At 46.6% G+C, this 15,253-nt stretch overlaps 1 protein-coding gene and 1 long non-coding RNA gene across 3 annotated transcripts in view; one reads left to right on the forward strand and one right to left on the reverse strand.

Moving 5' to 3' along the window:
• Positions 1–419: 419 nt before the first annotated feature.
• On the forward strand, positions 420–14,879 carry LOC121143186. Of its 2 annotated transcripts, none has more exons than XR_005880346.1 (3): positions 420–528; positions 13,182–13,493; positions 14,844–14,879. It is a non-coding gene; the product is annotated as an uncharacterized LOC121143186 (long non-coding RNA). The 2 variants fall into 2 exon arrangements; XR_005880347.1 differs by lacking the exon at positions 420–528 and adding an exon at positions 12,829–12,944.
• The window catches only part of Lhfpl6 (LHFPL tetraspan subfamily member 6), a 205,867-nt gene continuing 195,439 nt past the window's right edge, over positions 4,826–15,253 (reverse strand). The window contains exon 4 of the mRNA XM_040754434.1: positions 4,826–5,929. Coding sequence (XP_040610368.1) covers positions 5,811–5,929 — 119 coding nt within the window. The 3' untranslated portion in view covers positions 4,826–5,810. The remainder of the gene's footprint in view (positions 5,930–15,253) is intronic.

Genomic DNA, 15,253 nt, shown 5'->3' on the forward strand with positions numbered 1-15,253 from the left:
GTTAATGTGGGTGCTGGGAACTCTGCAAAGGCAATGAGTGCTCTGGAAAGGCGCTTTTTAAACTCTCTTCTGTGTTCATTTACTCCTCTCCCCCATCCGTATCTATGACAATTCTGTAATTATTCTGTAATATGCAGTAATTTCAATTCTGTCCCCTCACTTTACTAAAGCTCTTCTTAAGCAAAGGCTTGTTTTCTCTTTAGCAAATAATTAACTACAACACACCTCCTCCAACACACTCCCTAGGATCACTTCGTAGGCGTTCCTGCCACTTACAATTCTCTTCCCTGCTGTTGGTGTGTGTGTGTCTTCTTATCTTCCTTGAGATTTCTTCTGTGGTCCCTGATGGCTCCTTCAGCAAAGATGTCCTTAGTATCTGTTCAGTGATGATGCTGTCCCCTAAGGCTTCATCTGGTTTCATTCCTTCCTTTCTCCAGTCTCAGGAATCCAGTGTGGCTCCTGGGCCTTGGTCTTCAACTGTTCCCTGGGCCCTGCACCTGCTACCTGGAAGACTCCACACCTGAGTTGGTGAGTGCCTGCCCCCTCTCCTCCCCTCTCCTCCCCTGCTCCTTCCCCTCTCCCCTGCCCCCTCTCCTCCCCTGCTCCTCCCCCTCTCCCCTACCTCCTCTCCTCCCCTGCCCCTCCCCCTCTCCCCTGCCCCCTCTCCTCCCCTGCTCCTTCCCCTCTCCTCCTCTGCTCCTCCCTCTCCCCTGCACCCTCTCCTCCCTTGCTCCTCTCCCTCTCCCCTGCCCCCTCTCCTCCCCCGCTCCTCCCCCTCCCCTGCCCCCTCTCCTCCCCTGCTCCTCCACCTCTCCTTCCCCTCTCCCCAGCCCCCTCTCCCTCTCCTCTCCTCCCCCTCTCCCCTGTCCCCTCTCCTCTCTTGCTCCTCCCCCTCTCCCCTGCACCCTCTCCTCCCCTGCTCCTCCCCCTCTCCCCTGCCCTCAGCAATCTATTGGAAATGCAGAGGTTGCATAGCCCTCATCACTGTCTGCTTCAGTCCATTCACTCCTCCCAGGATCAGTGCTAAATTGTGTTCTGCACAGCACGGCCCTCACTGCACTTCCAACCCTTCTCCAGCCTCCTCCCTCTCCACTCCTACTGTACCATTACTGCAGCCACTCTAGATTGCCCTTGGTCCTTGTAAGCTCTACGCTGCCCCACCTCTCTGTTATTAGGGTTCAACGCAGATCTCATGAGTACAAATTCATGTACTTTGGCAAGCGTATCTAACTCCCAAACAGTATGCAGGGTATTCCTGTCATCCTGGGAAGTTTTCCATGTCCTCAGTACTTGATTCCCTGTTCCCCACTCCAACAGAGGGCAGTGACAGTTGTCATCTTTTTGTGTTTGCTTATTTTGGTTTGTGTGTGTGTGTGTGTGTGTGTGTGTGTGTGTGTGTGTGTGTGTGTGTATGTCTGTGTCTGTGCATTATCTGCACAGGCCAGAAGAGGGTGCCAGATCACATGATGCTGGAGTTGCAGTCAGTGTGAGCCGACCCAATGTGGGTGCTGGGACTAAAACTCCAGTCCTGGGCAAGAGTAGCAAGTGCTAACCACTGAGCCATCTCATCAGCTCCTGTTTGCTTTTATTTTTGAGACAAAATCATGTATATCAGGCTGGAGATGTGTCTTTCGTATACTGTATAACTGAGGTGGGTCTTGGATTCCTTATCTTCTGTAGTAACCATGTCCCCAATTCTAACGTTACAGGTGTCATTACTCAACTTACCACCGTTTATTTTTTCCAGAATCTTTCATAATTTTATTACTTTATTTTTATCACTTTTCACACACACATACACACTCACAGATCACATTTACCTCCCAGTGCCCTCTCTTATGCCCTATCATTCTCAATGACCCCCTTCTTCCCAATAAACCCCCTCTAACCTTCATGTCCTCCTCTGAATGTGAGAGAGACCCAGTAGGTTTAATTGGTATTGCTCAAATAAGTGAGGACGGGGGTTACTTAGTGAGTGTCTTCCTGTCCACAGCTACTGTTGTAATTTCTGTCAGCATAAAAGTCTTGGAAGTATGCTATCTCTAATTCCATCATAATGTCTGTAAAACTGAAACAGATTGCTTTATATACCAGGAGTTAATTATCCCTTATTGGCGAGTAGCGTTCTGCTGTTGATATGCCATGCTGTGTTTATGCACTTATCAGACATTTACCAGTTTAGGGTAAAACTGAATCACATTCTTCTACAGTTATCTTGTGGTCATAGGTTTGCTTTTTTTTTTTCCAGAGTACAAACACTCAGGAGAATATATATTACTGTGATTAACCTATAGTCTTTTAGCTATGACTTCACATGCCCACAACATTTAGAGTTGCCAATATTTTTACTTTTTATTTATCTAGTATGTGTTTTGTGATCTCATTGTGGTTCTGAGTCCATTTTCTTGTTGTCTAATTTTGTTGAATATCTTTCAGTTGTTTAGAAATAACTTATTCAAGTTTTTGGTCAGTTACAATACTGAATTTTAGCGTGGGTGTCAGTGAGGAGGCCTAGGTAATCTACGGGGCCTTGGGTAGTATTTATCCCTGGCGTACAATAGACTTTGGCTGCCCATCCCACAATGAGGGATGCTCTCTCAGCCAGGACTCTTGAGGGAGGGCCTAGGCCCTGCCCTGGATGACATGACAGACTCTGGAGATCCATCATGGAGGGTCTCACCCTTCCTGGGGATCAGAGTGGAGACTGGGTGGGGGGCCTGGTGGGGAGGGTGGGGGAGCTGGGATTGATAAGTGAAGCAAGCTTGTTTCTAACTTAAATTTAAAAAGGGAAGAAAAACACTGAATCTTAAAACCCATTCACCTGCAACAGCTGTAGATGTATTCTGTTCACAAGGTCTTTATCAGACATGTAGCTCTCCCCCGTCTTTGCCTCCCCCTCTGATTTTCTTTATGTTGGTTTAGCAAGATGAGATATAAGTATGTATATCTAAAACTTTTGTGTGTAAGAGAGTGATCGAGACACTGGCCAGTGACCCTCCAGGGTGGTGTGTGTTAGATCTGGAGTGCAGAGTGGTCATGCCAGGCAAGTACTGGTCCACTGAGCTAATAAATCCCAGCTCAATGTGTGAAACTCTCTCTGTTAGATTTAGTTTATTATGACCATGATGATGTTGTTACTGTGCATATGCGTGCAGCCATGCATGTGTCACAACATGCATGCAGAGGCCTGAGCATAGCTTTTAGGAGGCAATTTTTATGTCATGGCTTCCAGAGATCAAACTCAAATCGCCAGGCTTGCGCGGTTACTGCTTCATGTGCTGCTGGGCTGTCCCACTGCTGTGAGATGGGAGAAACTGCCAAAATGGATGCTTCATTAGTGGGAAGGTTTTTTTTTTATTTAAAAATGTATTTTTCATTTTACATACTAATCCCAGTTCCTCCTCCCTCCCCCTGCCCCACCCTCTCCTTTCCCTCCCTTTTCGTCCCCTGTCCACTCCTCAGAAGGGGGAAAGGCCTTCCTTGGGAGGTCAACAAAGTCTGGCATACCAAATTGAGGCAGAACCAAGCCCCTCCCCCCTGTAGCAAGGCTGAGCAAGGTTTCCCACGGTAGGGAACGGGCTCCAAATAGTCAGTTCATGTACCTGGGATGGGTCTGGTGCCACTGTCACCCTCCCCCTGCCCAGATCAAGCCGCACGACCGTTACCCACATTTAGAGGGTCTAGTTTGGTCTCACGCAGCTCAGGTCAGCTGTTGCTGCGGTTTTCTAGGGGGGAAGGTTTTTGCTGTGGATAAGAAAGAGAACATATCCAGAGCAGATAGAAAAAGAAACAGACTGGGCATGGCCAGGGCTAGGGAAGAGGGGTGTGGAAAGACCACAGGTTTATAAGGGGGAGGGCCAGGAGGCTGGTGTGGACTTTGAAATGCTTAACGCTGTTCAGGTGAAGTTGATAAATGTGTGTGGACTACAGAAAATAGTTCCATGCATATATATATAGCGTGAGTGTTCAATCTCTAAATACTCTGAATGAAATTTTAAAACTGAATGGATTTTTTTTCCTGAAAATCAAGCCAGGCTGAAGTTTATTCAGAGAGTACTGGTTTATTAAAGTGTAGGGAAAAAACCCCTGGGGCAGGCAAGCTGTAAATCTCGGCAGCTTCCTGGACGAGGAAAGCAGAAAAGCCTGCTGTTTGAGTTAAGCCAGAACTGGGGGCTGGCGGCGGGGTGGGAGTGTGTCAGCTGAATGGTGGATCAGTGTCCCCATGGCGAGGTGGCTTTTCAAAGATATGACACACTAGCTAAGGCTTGTGATAGAGTGAATCCAATATCTGGCCTGCAACATTTGCTCCTGAAGAGCTGACTCTGTTGGGGGGGGGGGGATGACAATAACAGAGCTAAACTGTTCTCTGGAATCAAGGCTTCCTGCTGGGGGCCATTGTAGAGGACAGATGCTCACAGGTGACTAAGATCCTCAGGCGAGAGTAGTGTGACCTGTGCTGGCACAGGAATTCAGAAGGCAGCAGCACCCGGCTGACAGTGGGAAGGCGGTCACGTGACACGCAGCCTGTGCCGGTCCATCCTGCAGTCCAGCAGCATGTGGGAACACTGTGTCTCTTCCCGTAACACACAAAGCAGTCCTGAAACTCTCCGACAATCTGTCATGATGGAGCTAAAAGTGAGCCAAAGGTTTCAAAGAACCTGAGCTAAAAGGAGACACTCACCTTTCATGTACTCCATGCCTGCAAGAGGTGGCCTTAGATGAAACATAATCAGGTTAACAGGGCTGTCCACCACGGTAGGAAAGGCTTTCTTTAAGAAATTAAGCAAATCCGATAAGTGAATTAACACTCTATGACTCAGTGAGCTATTGATCAAAGAGAGTTTATTCACAGAGCTTTTCAAATACAAACAAAATAGTGCTTTTTTTCCTTTAAAAAATGAATATTGAAATAATTGCAGTATAGCACAGTAGGATAATGAACCAAAAAAATCCAATAACTGGAGAAAGAATTCTCTTCACTCTCAAATCTGCAACTGAATTCCTACCTATTGTGGACAAAAGCTGTCCTGTTTCTTCACAAGGATATTACAGCAGAAGCTACTCAGATCACTACTATGTCTTTGAATAACGTTGAATACAAATACCCCTAAAGATATGCATAAACACCAAAGATACGCTGCGGGCATAAAGCATTTATGCAGGATATCAAAAATACTGAGAGTGGCTTATTGGTCCATGGACTAGGCTTAATGTATGCTTTTATAAAGTGATGATACTGTAAGATGGATATTTTTAAAAACTCAGGAGCAGCAGTGCACAGCTGCCCCCTGTGCAGCAGTGTGATGATGTGTGTGTGATGCGTGTGTATGTATGTATGTATGCATGTGATTATGTGCTTTCAGGATCAGTCCTCATTGTCAGGGAATGTCTGCAGGGTACATGTCGTGTCCTGCTTCCTAAGATAATACTGTTTCTACTAGCCCTTTTGACTCCCCTAGTCCTCATCTTTTTGAAGGAGAACAAAAATGAGGTCCTCATTTGCATATATAGATTTGCTGTGTGTGTGTGACATACATTAATAATCCTTGTGGAATAGAAACACACAACATCCTACAGTGTTCTCAGCCTTTGGTCCATTTTCCTCCATTGTCCCATATTCCCCACGCTTTTGACAACTTCCCCACCACCCGCCCCTTCCTAGAGAATGTTCCAGATTCGATCTGACTTCATCACATTAACGTTGTACTGGGTTAGAACCTCCTTGTGGAAGCAGCCGATGCTTTGGCCCCATCAGTCCCCCGTGGTCCGTCCTCTCTGCCACTTGCTCCCGAGGGAGGGAGGGCCTGCTCTCAGTAGGGGTAGTGCTTCTGCTTCTTGCCCGAGAAGCAAGCCAGCCACGTGCACAGCAGCATAGCGGCTGCAGCGCCCGCCCCGGTGCAGTAGTAGGCCCAGCCGATCTCACACTTGCCTAAGGACAAAGCCAGGAGAGAACAGTAGACAAGGGTGAATATTGTTTGGAGGAGGCGTGGTTATATCATCCAGCGCGCACGCTTTGAATTCCCACTAACAAAGAGGTGTCGCCTCTCGCGGAGAACAGAACCAGGAGACTGAAGAAGGGGAAAACGGCTGTGTGCATCCTCTCAGGTCTCCAGGTCTGTGTCTCAAGCCAGCTAGGAGGACTGAAGAATGTTTATTCCCTCCCACACTCGTGACAGCAGCAAAGGGGGAAGGACAGCCACCAGGACACCGGAGGTGATGACATCTGTCCCTACCTTTAAGCCAGACTTAATTGCATATTAAGGTATAACAGGACAAAATTCAAACTACGGGAACAGTCCTCCTGAGGAGGGGACCCGTTGGAAGGACAACACCGCGGTGGATACTGTGACACACGTGGAATGTGTCAAATGACCAGTACCCTGTGGCCCGAAACTGGAGGACAGGACCTCCCAGATTGTCCTGTGGTTGAAACCCACTTTCAACTCAAAGTCCACTTAAATGAGAACACTCTGACCAGGCTCCAAACAGGTCCTAATTGCCCAGGGCAATGGCACACTTGAAATTCTAACAGATTTGATTTCTTTCCCATGTGCCCACCAGGCTGATACTCCTAACTGTTCTGGGAGGTGGGATGTTGTTCGCAAGGGAAGTTGGTGAACTCGGCAGTGTCCTCCAAACTCATGGAACTATTCAGAGATAGAGGTAGGGTTCAAACCAGTGTAGCCCGCACTGTCACTCAGAGCCTGTCTACCTCAGGTTCCGTGGTGCTGGACTTAGGGGCATGGGTCACTGTGGCTGGCTGTCTTGTTTCGTAGTTACATTTGAGTTGTGATTTTTATATGCACAGCACCTGAGTGTTCTGTCTCTTCCATTGATCAGTTCCTTAGTTCTAGTTATTCCTGTTTCTGCTTTTCCTTCCTGTGTTTTTTCTGTGGGGCGGATGGACTCCAAAGCCTCGAGCTTCTGGGGACAAGTACCCTGCTCCTGAGCTGCACCCCTAGAACACTAACCCTTCTTTCCTCCAGTTTTCTCATCTTCCAGCACAGACTCCTCCTCTTTATTATTATTATTATTATTATTATTATTATTATTATTGGTTTTACGAGACAGGGTCTCTCTGTATTGTTTTGGATGCTGTTGGTCCAGCCTGGCCTCGAACTCACAGAGATCCTCCTGCCTCTGCCTCCCGAGTGCTGGGATTAAAGGTGTGGGCCATCAACGCCCAGCTCTTCTTTTTTATTCTTGCTTACATGTTAGGCTGTACACCAGCACACTTGGATCTAACAGGGACTGAACATATCAGCCACAGAGAAAACCATGTCCCCTTTTTTCAAAGTTAGCCATTTTTGCTTTGTTCCTTTGGGTGTCTTTGTATTTTTTTAGACATTTTCAGCTGCAATGTCTAACTTCCCCGTGTACAGACAAAGCTGTGTGTGCATTGGCTTGTGCTGGCGCCGCGGGTAGAGGTGCGGTAATGAGCAAGGCAAACGTCACCCCACGTCCATAAGCCATGGAGAGTGCTGTGGCGGAAACAAGGACAGAGGAGGCATCAAGAGCAGCTCAAACGGCTGGAGAGCTCGCACACCTTCGAAGCAGTCTAGGACATTACCTGTGCGTGCAGATGACAAGCCACACATTCAATCCCTATCTCAGTGCCATCCTCGGTCTCCTTCACCTCCGTCCAGAGGTGATAGACAGGAAGCAGTAACCATGGACTCATCACTTCTGCACAAAATCATTGCATGTCCGTTCTTCATGGGAGTAAATACTAATGTATTTGATCCTCGGAAAAATGCAGTGCATTGGGTACCTGCATTCAGGCAGAAACCCAGATGACACAAAAGTTCCCCATTTGCCTCTGCGTATACATACTGCCCATTCTGTGTGGCTGAGGCACCCAGCCTTGTTTGCAGGGTGCTTTCCTGACTCCCACTCTCCACTACAACACTACCAACAGTAAAAAAGTTAACTTTTTAAAAAATCAAGCCCGGGGAGTCCTACCTAGGTGAGCTTTAGTCTGCTGTCCTGTCTGGGCAGATTTTCTTCTACAGCACTCTGGACTTGAGGCTCTGCACACAGATCTCCCTCCACCCAAAAGCTCTATTTCCAGGTCTTCAGGGAACTAGATCCTCCTCAACGCTACCTGTTAAAGGGGTCCAATCACCCACCCCTACCTATTTCCTGCCAGCATTCACTGCCTCCTCCACCTTTGTTTCCTCCACAACACTTTCCATGGTGTGCAAACACAGTGTAAACCTAATTCAGTCTCTGTCTAGAACAGAAGTTGCAACTTTCAAGGAGTGAGATGGTCTTTGTTCCCTCCTGCGCCTCTGCCCACAAAGCTTGACTCATCCCAGGCACTCAGAAAATCCCTGAATGAGAAGAAAGGTGGAAGAAAAACGGGAAGGAAGCAAAGCAGGCGGGCAGCCAGGAGAGAGGGAGTCTGGGATTTCACTTTAAGAGTAACTCTTTGGCACTGAACTTTAAAGGGAAGTTTTTCCTTTCCCACAGGCTGTGCCCCTTTTAACAGGATAATAGATTCAGAAGGATCACATCTCCGGCTTGGGGTGGGTCCCCAGGCACAGTGACCTCCCTCAATACTGGTCAGCTGGATAAGTGTTTTTCAAGGGTGACAGAATTCCTGTTACGTGGCCACATTTGCTGACAACGACAAGCTGTAGTCTTGGGAACCATCACCACTGTGAGTTATTCGTTAGCCATATTAAATAAATCTAGGAGGGCAAATTAACAGGCAGCTAAGAGTCGCCAGTGGTTTAGAACCTTTCAAGGAGTCAGCAAAAATGTGTGGTCTCGCTGTTCGGCACAGGGCTCATAACATGGAAGGCAATCCACTGCTCATTATTAACAGATATTGACCTACGCACAGCTCTATGACCTAATGCACAAGGCAGAGTATATTAATTATTGGACACATTCTCAACAAAGAGTAGCTGTCGTAGATAATAACTTGAGAACGTGCATGTCGCTGTAGCTGCATCTATTAAGGATGATACAAGGAGCTACACTAGAGCTATCACAGAGTCAAGGTGAGAGGGTTATCGCCCTAATTGCCTCCTGCAGAGGAGTCAGAAGTTTCCAGTCTAGGAGCCCTTCACTGGTGGGGAGCTGCAGCTGATGACAGCGTGCTCCACCTACTTCCCCTGGGTCCCTTTGCTGGCTCTGGGTGCTAGTCACAGCTTCTGTTTGTATCTGACCTCTAACAACCTACACCACAGCTGTCTTCCCTCCCAGGGTCTGAGAGCTAAGAGACAACCTCCCTCCACTCTGATAGTTATAGTTCCCTCTGACATGGCTGCAGTCAATGATAGACTTAGGACTGGCATGCCATTGTGGCTTCTTACCCCTACATGGACATATTCTGCAGCACAAGGAAACTTCCAGAGGATCTGAGAGTTCAGGCTGGTACTTCCATCAAACTTTCCACCTGCTTGGTGTTTACCACCTTGATATACCTAAGAGAAACCAGGAAGCAAGACATTTCATGGGAGCACACATGTGTGTGTGTGTGTGTCGGTACAGGCATATACTCATGCACATGGAAGTCAGAGGTCAGCCTTGATTGTCATTTTTCAGGGGCTGTTTACCTTGTTTGTGAAGTAAGGTAGGTTCATCAGCAAGCCCCAGGGATCTGCCTGGACAAGGCCCTTCACATGGGGTTTCTGGTCCTCAGGTTTGCAAGGTGAGCACTACTAACCGAGTCATCTTCCCAGGCCACCTTGACACGTTTCCTTGAATACAACTTTTCATGTAAAGGTCTGTTCTGATGAACTAGATGCAAGACAGCCATGGGCAAGCCAGGCTTTTCTCCCCTGACTTTATCAGAGGGCCTGTGAGGTGTCTTCAGGTGTCAAAGGCTTAACCACCTCACTCGTCTCTTGCCATCTCTGAGAGACTGAGAGAGGAGAGGAAGAGATGTGGGGTGGGGAGGGGTATGGAGAGTGTGGTATTTGTCTCTCACTAGCCCTGCATCGCCAGCTTCCTGGGGCAAACCCTATTCTTTGTTTCGGCCTGTGTGTACTGGTAACTTCCCATTGCCGTGTCTTCAAACACAGTCAACCCACGAGACCAGGTGAATGAATGCTGGGTGGAAACTAAATTCTCAAAATGTTTGAGATTGTAAGAAAGTATGTCCCCTGACTAACCAAATGCCATGTAAGTTTCATGATTAAAATTCAGCAACTGGTTAAGAGCCAATATGAGCAACTTAGATTTTGTTTGCTTGAGTAGACAAATATTCCATTATTTCAGTCACAAAGAACTCCATTTATTAACTCACAAAATCCCATCAAACTAGCCTCAAATATACACATGTGCACATACATGAACATATTCATGCATGTGTGCACGCAAACACTTGCACGTATTTGTGATTATATGGATGTATCCTGTACATATGTGCATGGATGTATGTGCTCTTAGACCGAGTTTGAGAAGCAAAGCATAGTTTCTCACCACATCAGCCTGGTGAGAATAAGAACTTGAGTACATCTGAGGAAATACTAACTGGTCAACCCCATGATTCATTATTTTATTTATTTGTGTGTGTGTAGTGTTGAGGAGGCCAGAAAGGGTGATGGGGGCCCTGGAACCAGATTTACAGGTAGTTGTGAGCCGCAAGCACTCTTAACTACTGAACAGTTTCTCCATCCCCAGCTGGGGTCCTCGACCCCTTCTGTAATGTTTTGTTTCTAACTCACCCTTCCTTTTTCATATATATGTATATTTATTTATGCCCTCTTTTTACTTTAAGCAACTCATCCAATGATCCAACAAACATTTATTGAATGATGGCTGTTTCAAGCTGGTTGCTGTGGACTTGGTTGATTAAGATGAATACAGCCTCTGCTTTCAGAGGAGTGGCTGCCCAGTCAGGATGATAAGCATTAAATAGTACTCACATAATTATGCAATGGTAGTGTGAGATGTTCTTTGAAAAACTCCCCAGGATGCTGTTACAGCAAATCTGGAGAGACCCACAGAGTGCGGTCAGGGTGCTGAAGGAATGAATGGCTTAATTGGGAAGCGACATTGAAGCAGAGCCCTGGCAGCTGGGGAAGGGCAGGCCAAGCATTTGGATGAAGGAGATTGTCACAGAGAAATGGGGATAGACATAGGACTTGCAAACACGTTGCTCAACATGAGGTATGGGTACCATTTGACTGCACTACCAGACTACCAGGGATGGACAAGAGAGATGCTTCTCAGCCTCAAAAGTACACAATAGTGAACACAGGTTTGCATACACATGCATATACATACACAATGCACCCACATATGCAAACGTGGGCTCATCTCTTTGGAGAAGCAAGAAACAGTCCAGATCAGTCTGAGGTGCCAAGGCTTAGGCTGATCTGCAGAGACTCAGTCACTAGTTTCCTGGGGAGTTCTCAATTCTTGATTCTTTCTCATGCTGACAAACTAGATATAAGAGGGACATTTTTGCAGCAGCTGTTGTTTCCTCATGAAAGGATGAATGTAAAGGTGAACTATCTGAACTGTATAGGATTGCATCTTCTGGCCACAGTCTTGACAGTAAAGACTTCTTCAAAGGAAAAGGAAAGTAGAAGATCTATTCTGGACATAATTTCCTACCTAGAACTCAATACTAGAAACACAAAAATTAGCACAGTGTCCTACAGTTGCAGAAGGAAAAATGTCTTTCGGGATACGTTAGGCCATTAACAAAGAGGAGGTCTGTACATTCCTATGTTTTAAGTGGCAAGGTATGCTATGAGATGTAATAGAACTAAATTAAACCAGGAAATAGGGGCCATTCTCTCTTGGCCTCTCCCTCCCTGTCAAGGCAATAAATGCTTGTTATTATAATGCAAACAGAAAGCATTTTACCAGAGGGCAAGTTTGGTCTGTGATCTTTCAGGAAATTAGAGAGGCAAATCTGTTTAAACTCTCCCTTTTGCACTCTGGATGCTCCATCAAACAGGACTCCAAGCCTGCTTGCTTGGCAAATTGCTGCTTTCAACGATGGGGAATACTATTCTTGACAGATAAAATAGAGGTTAATGGGACAGAAGGCAGCACACCACAGCCACCTGCCAAGTCCACAGACAAAGGCTTCCTGGCCGCATTCCAGGGCAGCTCCAGAGTGGGTATGGGGGGGGTGAGGTGTGGCTGGCTTTTGAGGGTGACTCAATTTAGTTTTATTGTGCAGCTTTTGGAAGTAATAAGAGACAAGGGAAGAATGAAAAAATAAAACCTAGAGCAGATCCAACCCACTGGAGTTCCCCAACCTTCTTGTCTTTGACCTTGTAATACAACCTCCACCTTTTCATCAATTAGTTCGGTTCATATTTCATACTCAGCCCGCTTCTTTCTGTACTCTGGGGTCAAGGCGATGCACCATGTCTGGACCCCCACAGACAATGGATTCCCATTTGTGTCGTGAGTGGACATCAACACCGTGCCAGGGCTGCGAATAGAAATTCAACACTTGAATTGTTTAATAGCTGTCAGCCGAAGACAGCAAGCCAGCAGCTACATGGGGGAGGGGCCCTTCATTTGCTTGTTTTTACCCAAGATATTAGGAAATTAGATGTGCAAACCCATTTGTACTTTCTCAACATGATTCTCACCTCTCATAAGATATCTAGCTCCCTGCAAGATGAGTAACTTGCCCTATATCTCTTGGAAGTGTCAAACTTGACCATGAACTTGGGTAGAATTAATCACAGAACTTTCTTTTGTGTTCAGATATTGTATAAGGTAGGTCTGGGCTGATTCTACTTTTCTTATAAGATGCAGACATTTTATTGGAACTTATGTGCCAGAGAGAAAATGTCACATTTCCTCTTACCCCTTGATTTTTTTTTCCCAGTTTTTTTAGAAGATTTTCCCCTGTCCACTTTGATGACTTCTAGTTATAGGAAGGATCAGCATTTTGAAGGTTTAGTGCCTGGCCACTGAGCCAGTCACACCACACCGGGTGACTTGGCAACCCGATGTAGGTAGGTGCCATACTAACTTTTCTTGGGTAGACAGCAAATATCTCCTCACTCTAAGTAGAACATGAGTGACAGACCTCATCCAAGTCAAGGTCAGGGAACCAGCAAGTTTAGTTGGGTTTATTTACGGGAGTGTGGTTGAGGGATTACAGAAACACGAGTAATTCCTCCAAAAGTTCCATCAGAGTATAGGTGACCTCCTGAGATTGGTATCGACTGTGCCCCTTCCTTCCTCTTCAGCTAATCTCTAGACCACCATGTGAACTCAAGAATAGAAGAATCCAGAACAGAAGTCTCAGCTATGCTAAGGATGCCCTGAAGTAGACTGATCAACACTTGGTGTTTGTGGATGATTAGCGTTTGTGGAGAGCTGGAATGTTGCTCGCACACTATCTTGAGCTATCTTTAGCTCCATCGGCAGTCATTCATTGTGGACCTCAGTGCCTGACCTCAATCCTGTGACAATCCACTAGCTTTCACCAACCCAAAAGAGAAAAAAAATGTGATCAGACATTATCTGAGGCCTGTGGCAGAGACTGCTCTGCTTACCAAGTAAGTATTTGAAAAGTGCCTTAATTTATAACTCTTTTTCCTGTAATTAACAACTTCAGAAAACCGTTAGCAGGTTGGAGTATGGCATTTGATTTGTGTTAACCTGTAGCCTTGTTTCTAGGTCACGGTTACTCATAGATGCTCCTGAATAAGATATCCTTAATTCCCTTAGTGGTTTCTGCATTAATGAGCACTACAGCTGGGGCAGGGTTACAGCTAGAGGGTCCAATGATCTGTCGCATCCCCTCCTTCATGACCCTCACTTGCTGGGGGTCTTTAGTAATTGCTGCAGCTGGGGTTATATGGTGATGCTGTGATATGCTCAAGAACAACATTCTGCAATAGCAGGCCAGGTCTAAAGTACGTTTGCTTGTGGAATTCAGATAACTAATGTTTCTTGCATGAAAATCTAGCACTAGACATGCTCAAAACTCGATGCTTTTAGCTCATTCTGACTCTTCCCCTATTTGATGAAGGTCATGAGGAGTGTAGTGACATATTTTGATTTGTTAGATTGCCTGAGGATTCAGAAAGCAAAGTCAGCCACAAGCCATAGAAGCCAGGTACCCACCTTTAATCCCAGCAGTCAGAAGCTAGGAGGTGGTGGTACACACCTTTAATCCATGGACTCAGGATTAAGAGATGGATGGATCTGAGTCCAAGGTCACCTAGATCTGTACAAGATTGATTCAGTCCTAAAGAGAAGCAGAGCTCACACCTTTCTTTCCCAGGACTCATGAGAAGTATATAAGACAGGAGCAGGGTCTCAGTATCAGGCATTCATTCTCCAGCCACGTTGAAAATAGGGACGCCCCAGCCCTTTTTGAGGCAAGAGCTCTCTGGTAGCTTGGCTGCTTTGTTTCCGTCAGCTTCAGGTTGAACCCCAGTATCTGTCTCTGGGTCTTTTATTATTTTGTGCTATAGAGGAGTGTCCCAATTCCATAGTAGGACTGCCACCTGTAGGAGGAAGCCTGTATGCCGCCATTAACCATGTGACTTACTAGAGGCGCATACAGATGAGGTAAGAGCGGTTTACCACACTGCTAACCACACCCACTTTAGGCATGACTAAAGACGTATACGGACGGAGGTAAAGACGTATACATACGTAGGAGGTGAACTACGTCACTAGCCAGGCCCACTTTTGGGCATGGCTAGGGGGGCGTTACGGGGGAAGGCATAAAAGACAGCACACAGGAAGTCTCGGTCTCTTTTCCCGGAGTTCGGCTTCCGGTTCGGCAGTGGGGAAACTACTGGGCTCATCTGGGTTACTTGTTTGGTATCTTGTGAGTAATTTCTACAATAAATACTTAGTTTTACTTTCAGTAAGTGTGTCGCTTATCGTTACAGCGTCATTTGGAGCCTCATTTGGTGTCGGAAGTTTTGGAATCCGGATCCAGGCGCCCAGAAAAGCAGCTGCTCCTCGGCCCGACCAGGCACACGTGGACTCTCCTTTCGCTAAGTTCCTCACCACTCCGCTCGGCAAGGCACGATTCCTGCCACCGGGAACCAGCACCTTCTACCTGCCGGTAAGGTTAGGCGGAATTCCGAGATTTCTCTCGCGGCCACGTGCTGTTTTACTGGCGGCCTGCTGACTCCGGCCACGTGCTCTTTCGCCAGCAGCCTGTTGATTTCGGCCTGAATTACTCCACTGGTAACAAACTTAACTGCTTTATACAATGTCGGCTAACATTATGATGCAGGATGTTAAGAATTTTCTTGTTTTTTGTATGGATGGGATTTTAGAAAGGGTTGAGGAC

The sequence above is a fragment of the Mesocricetus auratus genome, unplaced genomic scaffold, assembly GCF_017639785.1.
Source record: "Mesocricetus auratus isolate SY011 unplaced genomic scaffold, BCM_Maur_2.0 Super-Scaffold_100011, whole genome shotgun sequence".
NCBI lineage: Eukaryota > Metazoa > Chordata > Mammalia > Rodentia > Cricetidae > Mesocricetus > Mesocricetus auratus.